The 17,144-nt window shown below is 38.9% G+C and overlaps 1 protein-coding gene across 1 annotated transcript in view; it reads left to right on the top strand.

The window, feature by feature from the left end:
* hsd17b12b (hydroxysteroid (17-beta) dehydrogenase 12b) overlaps positions 1–12,671 on the top strand; it is a 33,375-nt gene extending 20,704 nt beyond the window's left edge. The window contains exons 8-11 of the mRNA XM_084733539.1: positions 1,092–1,173; positions 1,930–1,995; positions 2,872–3,021; positions 11,114–12,671. Coding sequence (XP_084589665.1) covers positions 1,092–1,173; positions 1,930–1,995; positions 2,872–3,021; positions 11,114–11,221 — 406 coding nt within the window. The 3' untranslated portion in view covers positions 11,222–12,671. The remainder of the gene's footprint in view (positions 1–1,091; positions 1,174–1,929; positions 1,996–2,871; positions 3,022–11,113) is intronic.
* The last annotated feature ends 4,473 nt before the right edge of the window (positions 12,672–17,144 follow it).

The following is a 17,144-nucleotide window of genomic DNA, read 5'->3' as shown; positions in this document are numbered from 1 at the left end:
CCTGCAGTCTCAGACTTTGAAAACCCCTGATTTAATTATATGCATGCAATTAAATGCATATTGGCAGTCACAGCAGCAGTTGATTGTAAAGGAGCTGACCAGTTTAGAGGAAAAAAAAACTAAAAACAAGCTAAGCTTATATGCAAATCACACTGAAATATGTGGCATCAAATGTATAAATTATTATTATTTGAATTTTAAATATGTTTTGTTCTAGCGAATTGTTTTAATTGATAGGATTCTTACTTTTTGCAATTACATTATCATATGTATAATTAACATGATATTAATTTGACTCATCGTCAATACCAATATATCGCAACAACCCTGATCTGTCATTTTGGTCGTCAGTAGGTGATTTGAGGAGGGATGGGGGGGGATGCTGTCCCCGTTGTTAACATGCCGTCCCACTTCTCCATCCCCGTCTGACTGAGGTTTCCTCAAGTTAGAATCTATAGCCCCGACCATGGCTCTGAAATATCAGCAGCTTTGACTAATACTGTCCGTGGTGCTGAGGTAGAAGACGGATTTATAGATGTGATATGACCACTTTTTTTGGAGTTTGGAGGGTTTTTTTTGGATCGAATATATCTAAGGGACCAAAAGAATCGTTTATGAGTCAGTTAGCTAGTTGCTAGTGAATGAAATGAACGAGGTCCTTCCCACCTGTTAAACATTAACAAATGGTCCTCTGTTGGTGGTAATGTTGTCTGAAGTCTGAAAGCCTTCACTCAGTTGGCCATCATATACAAATACATTTCTTTTCTGTCTCAAAACATTCTCGATTTCTAGTTCAGATTAATTATGTTGTGAGAGCAGCACAGGATGGAGCTGAAATATCATCCGGCTGTAAACATTTAGGTGCTGATGTTACTGTAGCTTTGATCATCATCATCATTATCTACAGCTCTTCTTTGATGTACAACAGGCAGTTTTGGTTCCGCTTGCGAGCACACGTAGTTCTTCATGTTCTCTTATCATTCTAGGATTGATCTCAGCTTGAAGTGTTTATTGCATGTCACCCCTTTCTGTTATATTCCCTGTTTCTTTTCAGCATAAAATAGCCTTTACTTATATTGCTGTGATTCCAGGAAGAAGGGGGCCATCCTCAACATCTCCTCTGCCAGTGGGATGTACCCTGTTCCTCTCCTTACCGTCTACTCTGCCTCCAAGGTAATTGAATACGTGGTTTATGACCTTTTCTTCAAGTGTTAACTGGAGTGTTATCTATAAAGACATCCCAGCATCATAAACAGTTTACATCTCTCCATATGCTGTGGTCCACGAGGACAAATCCTTCTTTGTTCTCATGTTATGAATTATTCTGTGTAATGTACCATCGTACATTAGGGCAAAATGTATCTGCTGATGACGATAGCTGTTGGTTTAACACTTGTTTGGATGCAGGGATAAAGGGAGGGATCGCCTTTTTTCACATTTGCTGTTTTAATTGTTGAATATAAATAAGTCGCTGACTAACTCAGGTCCCGAGGTAGTGTACCAATTAAAAATGTTTATAGGAGCATGTGGCGTCATAATGTTTTATAACCGTCTCATGTGTGTTTGTTAGCTTAAAAACAGCCTGCTGTTCACAGTTTCAGCTGATTAATTTGCTGGTGTCTAAATACTGGGTCATGTTTATCTACTAAATCCTGGTTTCTGCAATGCATGTTTAAAAGTGATAAATCTAAAAATCCATCCAGGGTGAATCTTTAGTTTAATGCTCAATTTAACGATCATCTCAGTTCATTACAACAGCCATTAATATTGTTAAAATTCATTGTACGTGAAGTTTGTGCACATATTTCTTCTTCGCTAGTTTGTGCATGACAGATTTTTTTTTTTTTCAAAATCTCATGGCTTCTTCATGTTTGGTGCAATTACTTTTCTTATTGGAACTGTGGTTTTGACTGCCTTTATCTTATATAGGCGTTTGTGGACTTCTTTTCACGAGGGCTGCAAGCTGAATACAAGGCCAAAGGCATCATCATCCAGGTAAATCATGAACCAATACCTATACCTATAGTTAAAAATACAGTTTAAACAAAAATGCTTTTGTAGGACACCACAGGATATTGGTCTATTGTGCTACAGTAATGTGTCTTAGTTCAAGTTAGTGGAAAGAAAACGTCCAAAATACACATTCAGGTGTTTATTAAACTTTGTCTATCAACTGGGGAAGTTTTTATAACCATAATAACCTGTAGTTTCTTGCAAAATTAAGGAATTTTATCATGCATATCTCTAAGGGCCATTTTTTTAAAAAATGACTCCTATTCTGAGCCAAAAGTCTCCACTTCACTAGCACTTACACACCAAACTTTGCAGTGTTATTTTGATCTGTATTCTGAGGGGTTTTTTACAGAGGGATTTGTTCATATATCATTCATAACCTGATTTACATAACATTTTATTCCTCAAAACATTTTTTTATGGCTGTTGACAGTATTTTATGATTTATGAAGTGATAAAAAGAAAAATCAGAAACTCACTCTGTACAAAACTCCGACTCTAATACTCAAAATGAAACAAGAATTTTGAGTCTGGCTTTATCCAATGATGTCCAGATTTCTGTTCTGGAAATGTATGCAAATTACCACATCTTTAATTAAATTATACCTTGTTTGCATTTCTAAGCAAATCATTTCAGAGAAGTTGTAAAACAAAAAATTAAATAAATTAATGTAAGTAATGAAGTTGGGAAGTGTCATCATGATATTTATTGGGGATAGTTTTTATTTTTGCCCTATTTAACTGTAATGTCTCCAATTTAAGAAAAAAAATGTAATAAAAACAACAGCAACAAAAACAAGCTATGAGAGTTGACACATCAATGTTCTACACTCAATATGTTTCCCTCTCTTTTCTTAGAGCGTTCTGCCATTTTTTGTTGCAACCAAGCTCAGTAAAATCCGGCGGGCTACGCTGGACAAGCCCAGTCCAGAGCGCTACGTTGCAGCTGAGCTCAACACTGTGGGGCTACAGACCCAAACCAACGGTTACCTGCCCCACGCCATCATGGTGAGTCTGAGTATGTAAAGGTGTTCACAAAAAAAACAGCTGCTGACTTAAAAAAGCAAAGCTGGTTTGAACAGTGCGCACAAGCCTCTGATGCCCAAGTTGCTGTGTATCCTTACCCAACCCTATAGCTATACTTACTACCAAGCTGAAATAGCCTGTAGTTCCTCCATGAGACCAGCAACATCACTGTGACATCACTGGATCCAAAACAAACAACAGATTCTGCAGCAGGAGAGCTCAACTTCCTCTGTCAACATCGCAGCACGAACACCGTATCCTAACTGAGTGCGAGTGTCCGGCTGTTGTGTTGCACTGCGTACCATTGAACGCTCTGTGTCAACACTGAATCTGTTAAATACATTTATCTAGTCAAACTATATACCGATTAACTGCGTGCTTAAGATCAGACTAGAGATATAACCTCTAAAGTGAAAGATGGGCGAGTATTTGATATCTTCCTACGTCTGTACTTTTAAAACAGGAAACATACATTTTATATCATGATATTTAGATGTTTCTTTACTGGCAATGACTTACAATAGAGCTAAGGGGGGTATTACTGATAGTCATTTATCTTGATAAGCTATCTCCCTTCAGCCGGCTGCCATCTTATCTAAGTTTTTGTAGTTAAATGAGGAGGTATCATACAGATAACTCCTCATTTTAATTTCACGAAGGAACCATTTTGCAGCACTCACAACAAGAGCAGCAGGACTACGTAGAAATATTGCTTCTGACAAAAGTCCAGCTGGCTTGTGTTGCATTCAGTTAGGAATGGAATTTCAAATTAATTTGAATGCTGTTGAAAACATTATTTTCTTTTTTTTATTAACCTTGTTACACTGATCCAACAATATCTAACATTACATGGGTGGCAAGCTATCTAGAGACTAGATTTGTTATTGTTGTGGAGTAAAACAGCTGCTTTGTACAAAGTCATGCAACTGCTTTGTTAGTTATATACTTAAAACTACTTCTGCCCTGTTTCTTAGCTGCTTTGGTGTCGCAAATGTCCGCTCAAGACAGGCTTTCATTGCTAGTGTCCTCCACTTTTGTAGCAAACAACATAACTTCCTTGGTGTAGTGATAAATAGATACAGCAGACCAACAGTGAGACAAATTACCTCAAACGATCCGCTTAAAGACTGTAAATTTTGAATTTGAACTTGACTCAACTTTTTTCCTCATGTTTGAACAAATATTTGAATTTCAAATAAAAATTGACAGTCTTAGTTAGGACTAGGGCTGCACAAAAAAATTGCAATGTTGTTAAGTGCATTATCGAAATCGTAGAACCAGAACAAACTCCCATTTTTTTTGAAGGAGCAAAAATGTGTGGAAAAAAGTATTATAATGCTTTATAAAGTATTATCGTGCTGCATAGATAGCTTGGCCTAAAAATCCTGTTCTCCACATGAAAGATGAAATGTTTGTTTGTTACAGTCCCCAACAAATTTCTCATCGTTATGATTTTAATATATGTTTTTTTTAAGTAAAAATATTTCCTTTTTAAATAAAATAAAACTTGTTATACAAAAATGATCACTTCCAATAATTGTATTGTATATCGCAATTGCAATTTCAGTCAAAATAATTGCAGTATGACTCTTTTACCCCTAACGTGCAGCCCTAGTTAGGACACAGTGTGAGGTTTCTTCAGTTGACTACATTTGCAATCAATAGTGGCTGGACATCTAAGTAAAAAGTGGTGAATTTTCCTTTGAACCTAAAATTAATTTAAAAGGAACCACAATCTATCTTATATGTTAGTTGTAAGACAAAGTGAAACACATTTCAGGCTGCTGAAGAGAGACAAGTACAGTTACGTTACTATCTTTCTAGAAGTTGTGGCTTTTTATTCACTGCCTGGCAGTAAGTAACAATGTTTGTATGTTATGGAGGCTGCATTGGATGGTAAGTGAAAACCTTCACTGTTTTGTCATCTGCGTGTACACGACACTGACCACTCAGGATGACTCAAGATCTGCTGAAAGTGCTTCAGCCAGTTGGAACTTAAAATCACTCCGCAGGCCAAATCTTCCTCCGCATACTGTGGGCCATTTATATAACCAGGCTGAACAATCGTAATGTACCTTGAGTATCTGGCAGGTAGGTGAACACAGCTGGAGCGCATGAGAGTAAAACAACTGATAAGAGACCTGGTTTCTCTGTAGAAATAAAACATTTGGCACAGTGTAACGCTCATTAAATAAAACTGAGAGTCATGATAAAGATAGTCAAGGTCTCTCATAGCAACAGGACTGAAACCTCATCAGGCTGCAATTTCACTTTGTACAAAAGAGCTGCCTACCTGCTCATCTCCATTCACTAAATTAATATTGTGTCAACAGTTGCTAAAGCATCTGTCAAAAGGTAAACATCCTCTGAAATAATGGAGTGGGATGCTCCACTGTCTGCATCCTAACGCTGTAATTACTCTGTGGAGACGCGAGCATCACCAATGAAACGGAAACACAAATTTACTTCAGATTTCTCAGGCGGTGTCTTCATTTTTAGCAGAGGTTGCAGAGGGCAGCTGTCATTTTCACCTTCCAGTTCCTCCATCTCGTGTTGGATACTGTTGAACTAGGTGACCTGAATATCAATGATCATGTTTATTGATGTACATATAAATAACAACACCGTCCATTGCAGGACACAGGTGTTCAATAAATCATATTCAGCATTGACGAGCCTTTGTTGATCCTGTGCTGTGTTTTTGTGCAGATAACATAACTGCAGCACGGATCTTTCCTGGCATCGGCCCCTATGTGTCACTAAACCACAAGCTGCAGACAAGTAGTGTTTGTCCTGATTATCTGATAATCCCTCTCCCTTCAATTGTGCAGCTCTGTCCATCTCTCAGTAATAATCCACAGTTCACCCGTAGATAATCAAGGCTGTTATAAAGCTACAGTCTGCAACCTAATACATGTTCACAAACATCTTTGCGATAGTTCATTTGTTAATACTTGTGCAAAGACCCCGTTCAGAGTGCATACCCACTTAGAGTGGAGCAATTGCTTGGCTCCCAGAGTTGCTGCTTACAGTGTTGTTGAAAATCGCTCATCTGATCGACACAGCAGAATTCTTAGCAGATGTGAAGTCAGTTAGATGTATAGTTATCAAGATATGCGAAGGACAGTCAGCAGACAGACCAAGATTTCTTCCTTTATAGTTAGATGGTGCTGTTACAGTACCATCTATTGGCTAAATGGCATCAAATTTGCCATGGTCACTTATGAGAGAGAGACCATATCTACGCATGTCTGCCTAATGTGGTCACAGAGTGTTCCACAACACTTTATATATCAAAAGTCTGAAAAAGAAACCCTTTGCTTAGTCCAGAGATGTTCTGCACCAAATTTGGTGACAGATGGTCAAAATTTGTTGGAGGAGTGGCTATAAAACAGATTTGGACAAAATTCAAAATGGCAGAAAATCAGTCCAGACACAAATGGCTGTGGCTTATATGGACAGCTTCATCTGGACTCAGAGAATCCATGGAAAAAAAAACTTTGTTTCTTTGGACTTTGGCCACCATCTAACCAAATTGCACCAAATTCGACACTACAGTTACGTAATACACACAGTAAGTGTTCTTGAACAGGACATATGTACATATGGACAGAGATTCCTTCTTTAATAGTTCATTTATATTTTTGGTGCACAATTAAACATGAGTTACTGCCCCAAGCAAAGGAGTTCAAGTATCTCTGGGTCCGTATTCACAACTGTCAGTAAAATGCAGTGTGGGATCGACAGGCTGATTGGTGCGATATCAGCAGTAGTGTAGGCTTTGTGCTGAGTCATCATGGTGAAGCGGAAGTTGAACTGGGAGGCAAAGCTTTCAAATTACCAGTCAGTCTCCACCAAAAAAAATGAGATTGCGGACACAAGCAGCCGAAATGAGTTTTCTTCATAGGGTGGCACTTAAAGGAGCCAGCTGAGGTGGTTTGGGCATCTGATTAGGATGGCCTCCTGGACAACCTCCCTTACGGAGGTTTTCCGGGCTCGTCCCACTGGGAGGAAACTCCAGGGGAAGCCCTAGTACTCGCTGGAGGGATTACATATCTCATCTGGCCTGAGAACGCCCAGGGATTCCCCTGGAGGAGCTGGAAACCTTGGGGAGAGGGATATCTGGAATGCTCTGTTCAGCCTGCTGCCACCAGACCCAAACCCAGATATGCGGAAGAAAACGGATGGATGGACAATGAAACGGCAACTCCATCTGTGTTCTTTTCTATTTTTTCTTTTTTTATTGGAAACACCTATTCAGCTGTTAGTAAAAAGCAGTGACGAAGGTTAGAACACTTATGCCCTTCACTCTGCTCCCTCAGCCTAGAGGGTTTATATGTTGAGAAGTCATCATGCACAAACCTACATCAGTCTTTAGACCCTTAAAACATTCATACTTCAACCAAAATTTCAATATTCAGATTTAAATACGTAAAGAACGCTTCTGGAAAGCTATGGAATGATAAATAACCCACAATAATGAAACTAAATTGATTTGGACTGCAAGCTCAAATCCAATTAAGTTTTAACTGTTTTAAACATTTCAAACAAAAGTTCAAACAAAGTTAGTTTGAAATTTCATTCATTAATGTTCTTCTATGAAAATGAGATTGACCAACCAGCTTTCATAAACATTATATGAAGTGATGAAGTTGAACATCATCACATTATCATCGTCAGAGTCTGGAGAGCGTCTCTACCACAGTCAATGTTCCCTTTTTAAGTGTTTCAACTCAACCCATAATTCAAATTCATTATCCATTATTATACCCTACTCCAGCTTAATCATATATCATTTATAAAAACAAGAAAATTCAGACGTAAAGTAAATTGGTTTGAGAAATGAAGAGTACAGTCAAGAGGAAATCTATAGGTAATTCACTGAATGTGGTAAGTAAGGCAATTAAAGAACAATTTCTGATGCTTCATAAAACTTCTCCGTAGTTTAAAAAATAAAGGATTAAAAACAGTAGGGTGCCAACCACCATGCTGTTGTCTGTTAAGTTAAACCTGACATTATCGGTAAAGCAGAAAGACTGCTGTAGATACACAGATTACTGTAACCTGAACTGTCTGTTAATGCTCAGTATATAAAAATCAGATGCAAACTTGGTGAATTTGTCCGGTGAGACAAGTTTACCATAATAAAGGGACTACAGATGAAAACTAGCCTTTAGCTAACTCTGTTGCATTTACATTCATTTCAATGTTCATTAATTGGATTGTCCCTTTTTAATAAAGCCCTATTTGCACAGTACTTGTATTACTTTTGGACCTCATGTAATTTAGAAATTACCCCACCCAGCACCTCGGTGTTTCATGCGGCACATTCATACAGCCTGAACGAAGTCTGTATTTTACTCAAATTTACTGACATTATCCCCCAGACATGATGTCGAGCCTGAAGAAAGATCGAAAAATGTTCCTACCACATGCTGCCTGCACGCATGTCATCCATCTCATCTTTTGAGATTTCACTCTTGTGATGAATTTGAGCTTTCCCTTTCTGCAAATGGGTCTCCATGCTGTGTAGTGAGATGAGCTCCCTGAATTCGCACCCAAAGTTCTGTCTGAACTTTCATTTATAATTGCCGACACAGCCTCCATAAATCTCAGCTGGGAACGAGGCAGAAAAAAAGGTGCAGAGAAAACAAAAAGGAACAACACAACCCAAAATCACAGAACTGATATTATTACATGACCTCTGTTCTCGGCAAAATATGGTAAGCAATTTGCACTGGAGTTTCTGTTTAACAAATTAGAGACATGGCAGATTCTCATGGGGTTAATTATCTTCAGTAGCCACATTTATAATATAATTTACAGTTGTTTTGCCCACATTTTGCTTTAAGTTTGAGCATAAACACACATTTGCAAATGCCAATTGTAAATACCAATATAGCTGATCTCACAACAAAGGTGTTGACTGCCTTTCAACAGAGTTTCATACTTGTTCAATTGTCTGACATCAGAAAACAAAAATTTTAACCCCAAATGACTGAGATGACAATTTTCTTTAGCCGTTTTAACACAGGACTAGTATTACCAAGGGTAGTCATGATTTAGATATCACCCCCCCAAGTCTGTGTTTTGTGCAGCACATTTGCACAGGATAAGCAAAGTCTCTATTAGTCAGAATTACTGACATTGTCTAGCAGATACTGTAAATTTTATCTTTTGTCCATACATCAAAAAAGAAATATGTCTTACGCTGAAACTGGGTTAATAATACTTGGCCAAGGAGAATGAAGAAATAATCAGTACATGCTCTGCCCTGATGTTCCCTTCAGTTCTGCAGTTTCGGTCCTGCGGGATAGTCTTTAAACATTCACAGATAAGGTCGTGATGAACTCATGGCCAAATAAGGTAGGACCCAACACATCTACAGCGTACAGAATTACCCTAATGGTCTGCAAATCCAAACACAGAAAGTATGAATGTTCAAGGTCTGAGACCACAGTTAAGCACCCTTTCCTCCCATTTCTCGCAGGGTCAGTGATATGATAACAGCTGTCTCTGCTCTGTTCTGAAACTAAAGACAAACACCTCTCCGAGCTTAGCCGGCACATCACTGCTATCAAATTGTTCCCTTGTTTATCTGAAAGGTGAAGACAGCTGCATCTACTGTCTAGAAGACAGTATGTCAGTGTGGACCTCTCAATGACTCCAAGGTCTTATACCAAAAATGGGAAAATTCCCTGCCAGATATGATGTCAAGGCTCTGCACTGCACCAACGTTTCAGAACTTGGGCGTCTGATCTTCAGTAGCCACATTAATAGCATAGATTAGAGTTGTTTTGCCCACATTCTGCATTAATTTCAAGCATAAACACATATTTGCAGCTAACCTTCTCTGTCATCATCACTCATTGTAAACAACAATATGGCCGATCTCACAGCAAAGGTGTTGCTTTTCAACATATTATGAGCTGCGATCAAATGTCGTACTTGTTCAGTTGTTTGACATCAGAAAACAAACATTTCAACCAAATCACTGAGATGCCAATTTGCATCTGAACTTCAGTAGCCACATTATTAATGTAGTTTAGAGTGGTTTTACCCACTTTCTGCATTTATTACAAGTGTAAATAGCTAACCTTCTCTGCTGTCGTCACTCATCATAAATGTCAATATAGCTGATCTCACAGCACAGCTATTGACTGCTGTTAAACAAAATATTAACAATCAGATTTTATACTTGTTCAGTTGTGTGATGTACAACAGATGTTAAAAGAATGACCCCAAATCACAAAGACGCCGATTTACACAAGACTAATATTATCACAGGACCTCTGTGTTCTGGTAAAATTTTTACTTTACAAATTGCTTACAGATGACCTCTGCAATTATTATAAATTTGTAGGGCTCCCCAGGTAATACCAGTCCAGTGTGAACTAGGCTTAAAATTACTACAAAGAACTTTCACATTTTGATGATTTTTAGAGGTCCCCCTGGACAAAAGCAGTCGTGTTTCCCCTGCAATAAACACAGAATATCGAGTCAAAAAATAAAATTATCTGAGTAAAAACCTCTTCCTGCTTCTTTTTAACCGGTTAATATATGACTCACTGCGACTCTGTGTGGAAAAAAAGTACACAAGCTTGTTTCATCCTATTTCAAGAAGGATCCGACACTGTGGCAACCATTAAGAATAACTAGAAATAGCCGATCCTCTTGTGGATGGTCTTGTTAATAAAGGTTATACAGAGACATCAGTAATAAATAGAGACTTTCAGTTAAAAACCAGTGAAAAACTCCTTGTAGTAGCTTTAGGTTTTTACAAAAAACTAAGATATTGTCTTTGTAGCTTTTGATAAAATCAGGAACTGGAAATTTAAGTTTGTTATTATTTATATATGAGATATGCAGCTACTGTTTAGAGCAAAATGGCTGTAATTTAGGCATTATTTGAGAAGAGCACAGACATTAAACCAGCACAATTGCCTGAATTTTCCTTTGCACAAACTTGCTTGCCACAGTTGTTGCTGTTGCTCCTGTGGGTTGGAAATTAATAATGAATGCTAATCTGTTATTTGTAAATGCCACCAGCTGACCATGTAATTTCCCTCTGTAGGGCTGGGTGACTACAGCTCTGCTCCCTGCCAAGATCCTCAACAGCTACGTGATGGGGATGGGTTTGTCCCAGCGCGCTCGTTACCTCAAGAAGCAGAAGCAGGGGTAGGATAGATCGGCAGCGGCTGGGAGCGGCGGCGACAGACAGAGGGGACCAGCTGTGCTAACGACTCGTCCGACTACCATCATCGTGGACCAAGAAGAGGAAAAAGTGACAGTTTCTGGGCAACATCTCTCAGTTTCCCTCCCTCTGATACTCCCAGTCGTAGATGAAGCGAGGCAGCATCTCGCCACAGATGCTGTTACATGTAATCAATCCAAACAGTTGTGTGAAAAATACCGAACAAAGTGGAGCTCTTCATCGAGCGATCAGCTTTAATGAATGGAACACTAACACGGAAAGTAAAAACAATTCCCTGAACGATCCATCTGCATGTCGCGGGAAGAATATAGATCATTTGGATGTGTTTGAGGCTTCTTGTATGTTTGAACCTCCTGTGAGTATGTGACCAGCTTTGAGCTATGTGAACTAGCTCAAAGCTATTTAGTAGAACACTGGAGGTGGTACTTCCTTACTGCTAACACTGTCTAGAGCACTTAAACAACGTGTTATCAAGATTTAAAAGGCTAAAATTGTTTTTTTTTTCTGATAATGGCTTCCTTAAATCCTCATTTCTTTGGATTTTAGTTTTCATTTAATATCAGAAGTTTCAAAGCACTTAGATTTACACCTTTTCTTCGTGATCGCCAACTCAAAATCATTAAAGATTACTTGTTTCATTTTTTAATTTTAAGATTTTCTCAACATGTTTGATGTGGTGGTGAAGGGGCCGCATGTATAATTTAGCTTAAGTATGTTTCATCTTTAAAGAAAAAAAAATCAGAGGAGGCTCTTAAGATGAAAATCCAACACAGAGGGAAAGGTGAGGTAGATTATTAAAATGTGTGTTTTGTTTACAGACTAAATTGATTTTCAAGTTCTGTCTTACAACTGGTGTTACTGTTTGGCACAGCTTTCTATTTCATAACTTGTGAAATTCCAGAAAATTCTTTCGAGATAACTTTAATCCCAGCATAGCTAATGAAAGGGTGGTTTGTTTGTGTGAAATTAAAAAAGGAGGAAGGGTCGTTACATCACTAATGAACTTTCTGTGCTCCAGACTTTGGTGCCAGCCTTGTTGAAGCTTATTATTACAGCAGATAAACAAATTCTGTCTGCATGTTATTCTCTGAAGTGTGTTTCGTCATTTTTGCAGCTTTTAGAGGCATTTCTTCATCAGAGGTTGTCGGGTTTCAGTATGCTTCTCCATGCATCTCCAATAAGCTTCAGCAGAACTGCCACTAAAGTCTGGCACCAACCAAAGCGGGAGTTTTTGTTAGCAATGTACGTAATGACCCCTCTCTCATTTTTAGTTTCTTTGGTTTTTGCGTGCAACAGTAAGTGTGTCAAATCGACATTAATCTTGATGTTTTCACCTGTTTTGTTAGTTTTACTGAAATGTTAAACCAAACCAAATGTACAGATGAAACCGACCAATGAACTAGTGTAAAATCTCGTACATTTCTGCGATTTTTTTCTTTTGAAAACTCCATGTGTGTTGAGTTTATGTGTTTATAGAGGATGTCAGCGGTAGTCTTCTACTTGTCTTGGCTCAAATATCTATGGAAGCCCATTTCTGCCAATGAGATGAAAAAAAAGATCCTTTAAGTCATTACTTAGAAAAAGCTTTTCATTATTTGTCAATACTACACCATTATTTTGCAAGACTAAGTCATTATTTCGAGAATGTTTCTAATTATAATGACTTAATAGGATCCTTTTTTTTCATCAAATTCACGGAAATGGACTTCCATGCCTATAAGTTTCAAGTTACACTGTATTAAAGTACCTGGTTTCACTCAAACTGACTGTTGAGGTTAAGCAGCCGGGGACCAACTTCACTTCTTAAGGCTAGTGTTTTTTTTCTCAAGGGTAATGGCACTGGTTATTAGATGTGTTCCTGATACCTGGGATGTATGTTGTCTGGGACGAATGCAGAGCAAACCAGAATACCTGGATACCATTAGAACATAACAACTGTAGAAAACTACATTGCATTTGTCCTTTCAGCCATCAATAAATATCATTTCAACTAACTTCATCCAGTCACTGTCTTCTTTGACTTCTTCCACTTAGTTTCACTTTTCTTGTCACTTGTGTTTTGGCTGTAAGATTTAGAGCAGGGCTATACAACTTAAATAGGAAAATCACTGGGGGTTCTTGGGCCTCACAGAATATTTTCAATTAATGGCCACAAATAACTCTTAGAGCATAATGTAATAGATACATTCCCCTGAGCCCTCAGGAAAACTGGCAGAAAACTGGCCATGATTGGATTTTTAGTGCCTCTTCATGTTGTATTCTTTCATCACAGAAATGCATTCAATACACAATAAACACACCGGTTTATTACTTGTTACAGCTGGGAAAGTAAGAAATACTTGCCAGTCCATTTGCTATGGAATTGGCAATTTGCACAATCAACTTTATGTCTCTTTAGCTTCAAGAGAGACATTTTGAAGGTTGTTGTTAACTTAGCCAACAAGAGTTTCTCTGCAGTTGACCAGCCTGGAGCGCAACATGAAGATTGACCAATGACTGTAAATGAAGATGGCTGTCGTGTCTCCACTTCCTCCCACTGTGCAAAACTGAAATTAAAATAAAGGGGATACAAGCGAAGGTGATGTTGTCTTTTTGAGCCCGAGTCTGCACAGTAGTGATCAGGGTTGGAGCAGTGCTTTTGAGTTCCCGTCCACACAGGCGGCCGACTCAATCACGAGGAGAGCTCAGCTGTCAATTATGGCATGAAACCTAACTAATTAAAGCCAAACTTATCAGAAAATGAACACTTGAACAAACATCAGCATGATAAGAACTATGACCGAAATCATTGTTAGGAAAAATTTATTTAACGTGCACTTTCATGTTTTAGTTTGGCCCTCCTCCTATCTATGAACATTAGGAAGCAGGATTTATTATCTATACTGCAGCCAACCACCAGGGGGCGATCAAGACACTTGGGCTTCACTTTTGGGGAGCTCTCATGTCTCATTTCTAATATTTGTAAATGGGATTGACTGAGAAAATGCCTGATGTGCAACAGGTATAATCTTATTGCAGCAACCACAATATATGGGTGTTTTAAGAAGATGTAACTACTATCATATTGGTTCAGATCATACGGTGTGTGGTTCAGTTGTCCTAAAGTAGTTTTATTTTCATATCACACGCATGCCAACCTGATTTGCAGCCAGCCTCTATTAAAATTTAAAAGGGCTGCATCTAACTCTGCTGAATCTGCATCTACGAGTTGAATAGGCCTGGCTTAGTGCATTAAGTTTCCTAGTCCAAATTTCTTACTGAGCTTTGTAATTTGATAAAACATGCATAAGGGCTGCAACTAAGGTCGTCAAAAGTATTGAAGTATCAATACTTTTAAAAACCACATTTAAAAACAATACATTTGATAGTATCAAATTTACTGACACTACTAAAAAAATTATTGAAGTGCTCCCTGAAGACCTTAGTTCAGCTCTGTCTTCATTGTCCTGCCTCAAATTTGTCTTGCAGTATAGCGACACCAGACAGTATTCAGTGACGTTTTCTGCAATAGCGGTGTTTGCAGGTTGTTGATCATTAAAATCTTTTGTTGTTTATTTGTTATGATTCGTTATCGATTAATCATCAGACAGTTTTTATGATTAAACAATTTTTAGTTGGCAAAATGTCCCAATAAAATAGTGAAAAATGCTCATCACAATTTCCCAGAGCCAAAGTGATATCTTCAAATTCAAACAGTCCAAAACCCAGACAAAAGAAGCAAATCCTCACATTTAAGAAGCTGGAACCAGCAAATGTTTGATATTTTTGCTTGAAAAATTACTCAAACGATTAATCTATTAGCAAAATAGTTGGCAACTAATCTTCTTTCAGCCAAATAAACAGTTAATTGACTCATCATTGCAGCTCTAACTTGAGTGAGACTGGAGTAATATATCACATATAAAAAGATTATTGTGTCTGTAAATCACTTTATATGGCAAATAACATCTCTCACCTCTCTCTGTCAGACACCATCACACCCAAACATTCACTGTAAAAAGTCCACAAAACTATATACCCATATTTTATATTGTTTTACAACCTATCAGTCAGCTCATATAACATCCCCGGGTGATTTTTACAATTACTCATCATATTCACAGTCCACACTAAAGTGTTGCTTTTTCATGTTCTGCCTCTTCTTCCCTCCCAAACATCACCGGCCGGTTCCCATGCCAACAGTTTCTGGGAGATTATTCCGGTGCACTGGTATGGAAGCTGCGGAAATGTGTCATCACTGAGAATGTAGGAGGGGAGAGGAGCTCTGTGTGTGGAGGGATGCCCAAAGGAAGAAACGAGTGGGCTGCTGGGATGTATATAAAGAGGAGCTTGCTGGTGCTCAGAGTCCACACCGGCTCGCTCAGGCTCACACACACACACAGACCCACTCTGTGGTTTCACAGCAGAGTTTCAGAGCGGAGAGCAGATTGGAAAAAGAGCAAAACAGGATCTCTCAAATCAACTCTCATCAAGCAGAGCCCTCAGGACTGAATATTAAACAGCTCTCACTGATTGAGTATTGTTCATATTTTTGACAAATCTTTGCCATTTTTTTTGCATCAACTTGTGGAGAGCAGATCAGACACACCAGAATTTCCAACAAAAGGCTTAAAATCCTCCATCCTACGCCACATCTCTAGAGCTCCACTCTCTGCGGCTCGTCATCCTCACATTTGGGCCACCGTTCACCATGGCGACCAGCATGGACACGCTCCCTGCCCATCTGCTGCCTTTGGTGATGGAGGAGTTCCCCCAGTCTCTGGCCACAGCTTGCGTCTGCAGGGCGGGACAGCGCGAGCCCCGCCTCCGCTGCGTGCAGTGTGGCATCATCGAGGAGGAGGAGGAGGACTGCTCCACCCTGGAGGAGGACCAAGCCCAGCGGTCCTTCCTGCAGACCGTGGAGAGCCTGAGGAGGAGCACCAGATGAGCTCCTCCAGAGGAAGTTCTAGCGTGACTGTGACGTGTTTGACCTATTTGGCTTCAGTGCCACCAGTCTGAAGACCAACAGATGTCAATGGTATTACGGATACAGACTGTGCTGACTTAAAACCACTGTCTGCGGTGATATTTTGGTGGACACCATATATGGCAACGGATGAGTCTGCACTGAGCCAAGACTAAAGAACTATGATGGAGCGCTTCTCCAAAGAGCTAGTCAAAACGTGCTGGAAACCACTGTTTTGCATATTTTATCTATATTTTAAAAGTAAATATGCTTTGTTGTGAAGTGAATTTCTGCAAAGCATTACTTTAACCTTGTCAAGTTGTATTATTTACATGATTGCTTTCTCTTGTTCATATTGCCTACTACAAAGATTTTAAATTTAATATATAAAGCTGATATTCTAACATTTATTCTGTGGTCTGTCTTCTTTATTATCAAGGTAAAATCTGTTAAATTTAATGCTGAGAACTTAAACACACTTTATGCATCAAGGCTCCTGTTAATGTTGCCTGAAATCTGACACTAGAAGCTGTGTTTTTAAGGGGAAATGTTGCCTTACAGAAAGCCATTAGAATCTTTCAGGCCTTTCCATGTGGTGGCACTATTGATACACTTTTTTGAGCTAAATAGCACAAACTGTACTGTACTACACAACAATCCCTCCTTCTCAACACAGCCTAACTGCACATTAACACCTGCAATCTGTAAATTACCCCTGATATTTCTGACATAATTGAACCATGAATCTTGCATTGTTTTGGAGAAAACAAACAAAAGACACATTCAGTCATGACTCATGGGGCCACAACACACGACAACAACACATTAATCCCCCCAGCTCGTGCAGTGCCCTCCCTGGGCCCTGCAACACAAACAAAACTCTCACCCTTTACCCAGAGTCTTCCCCGCCTCCTATTCTTTTTTACTGAATCAGTCTTTCTGTAG

Source organism: Lutjanus erythropterus, chromosome 1, assembly GCF_056507025.1.
Source record: "Lutjanus erythropterus isolate fLutEry1 chromosome 1, fLutEry1.hap2, whole genome shotgun sequence".
Taxonomy (NCBI): domain Eukaryota; kingdom Metazoa; phylum Chordata; class Actinopteri; order Lutjaniformes; family Lutjanidae; genus Lutjanus; species Lutjanus erythropterus.
The sequence above is the reverse complement of the archived record's forward strand: the minus strand, read 5'-3'. Positions and strand labels throughout refer to the sequence as shown.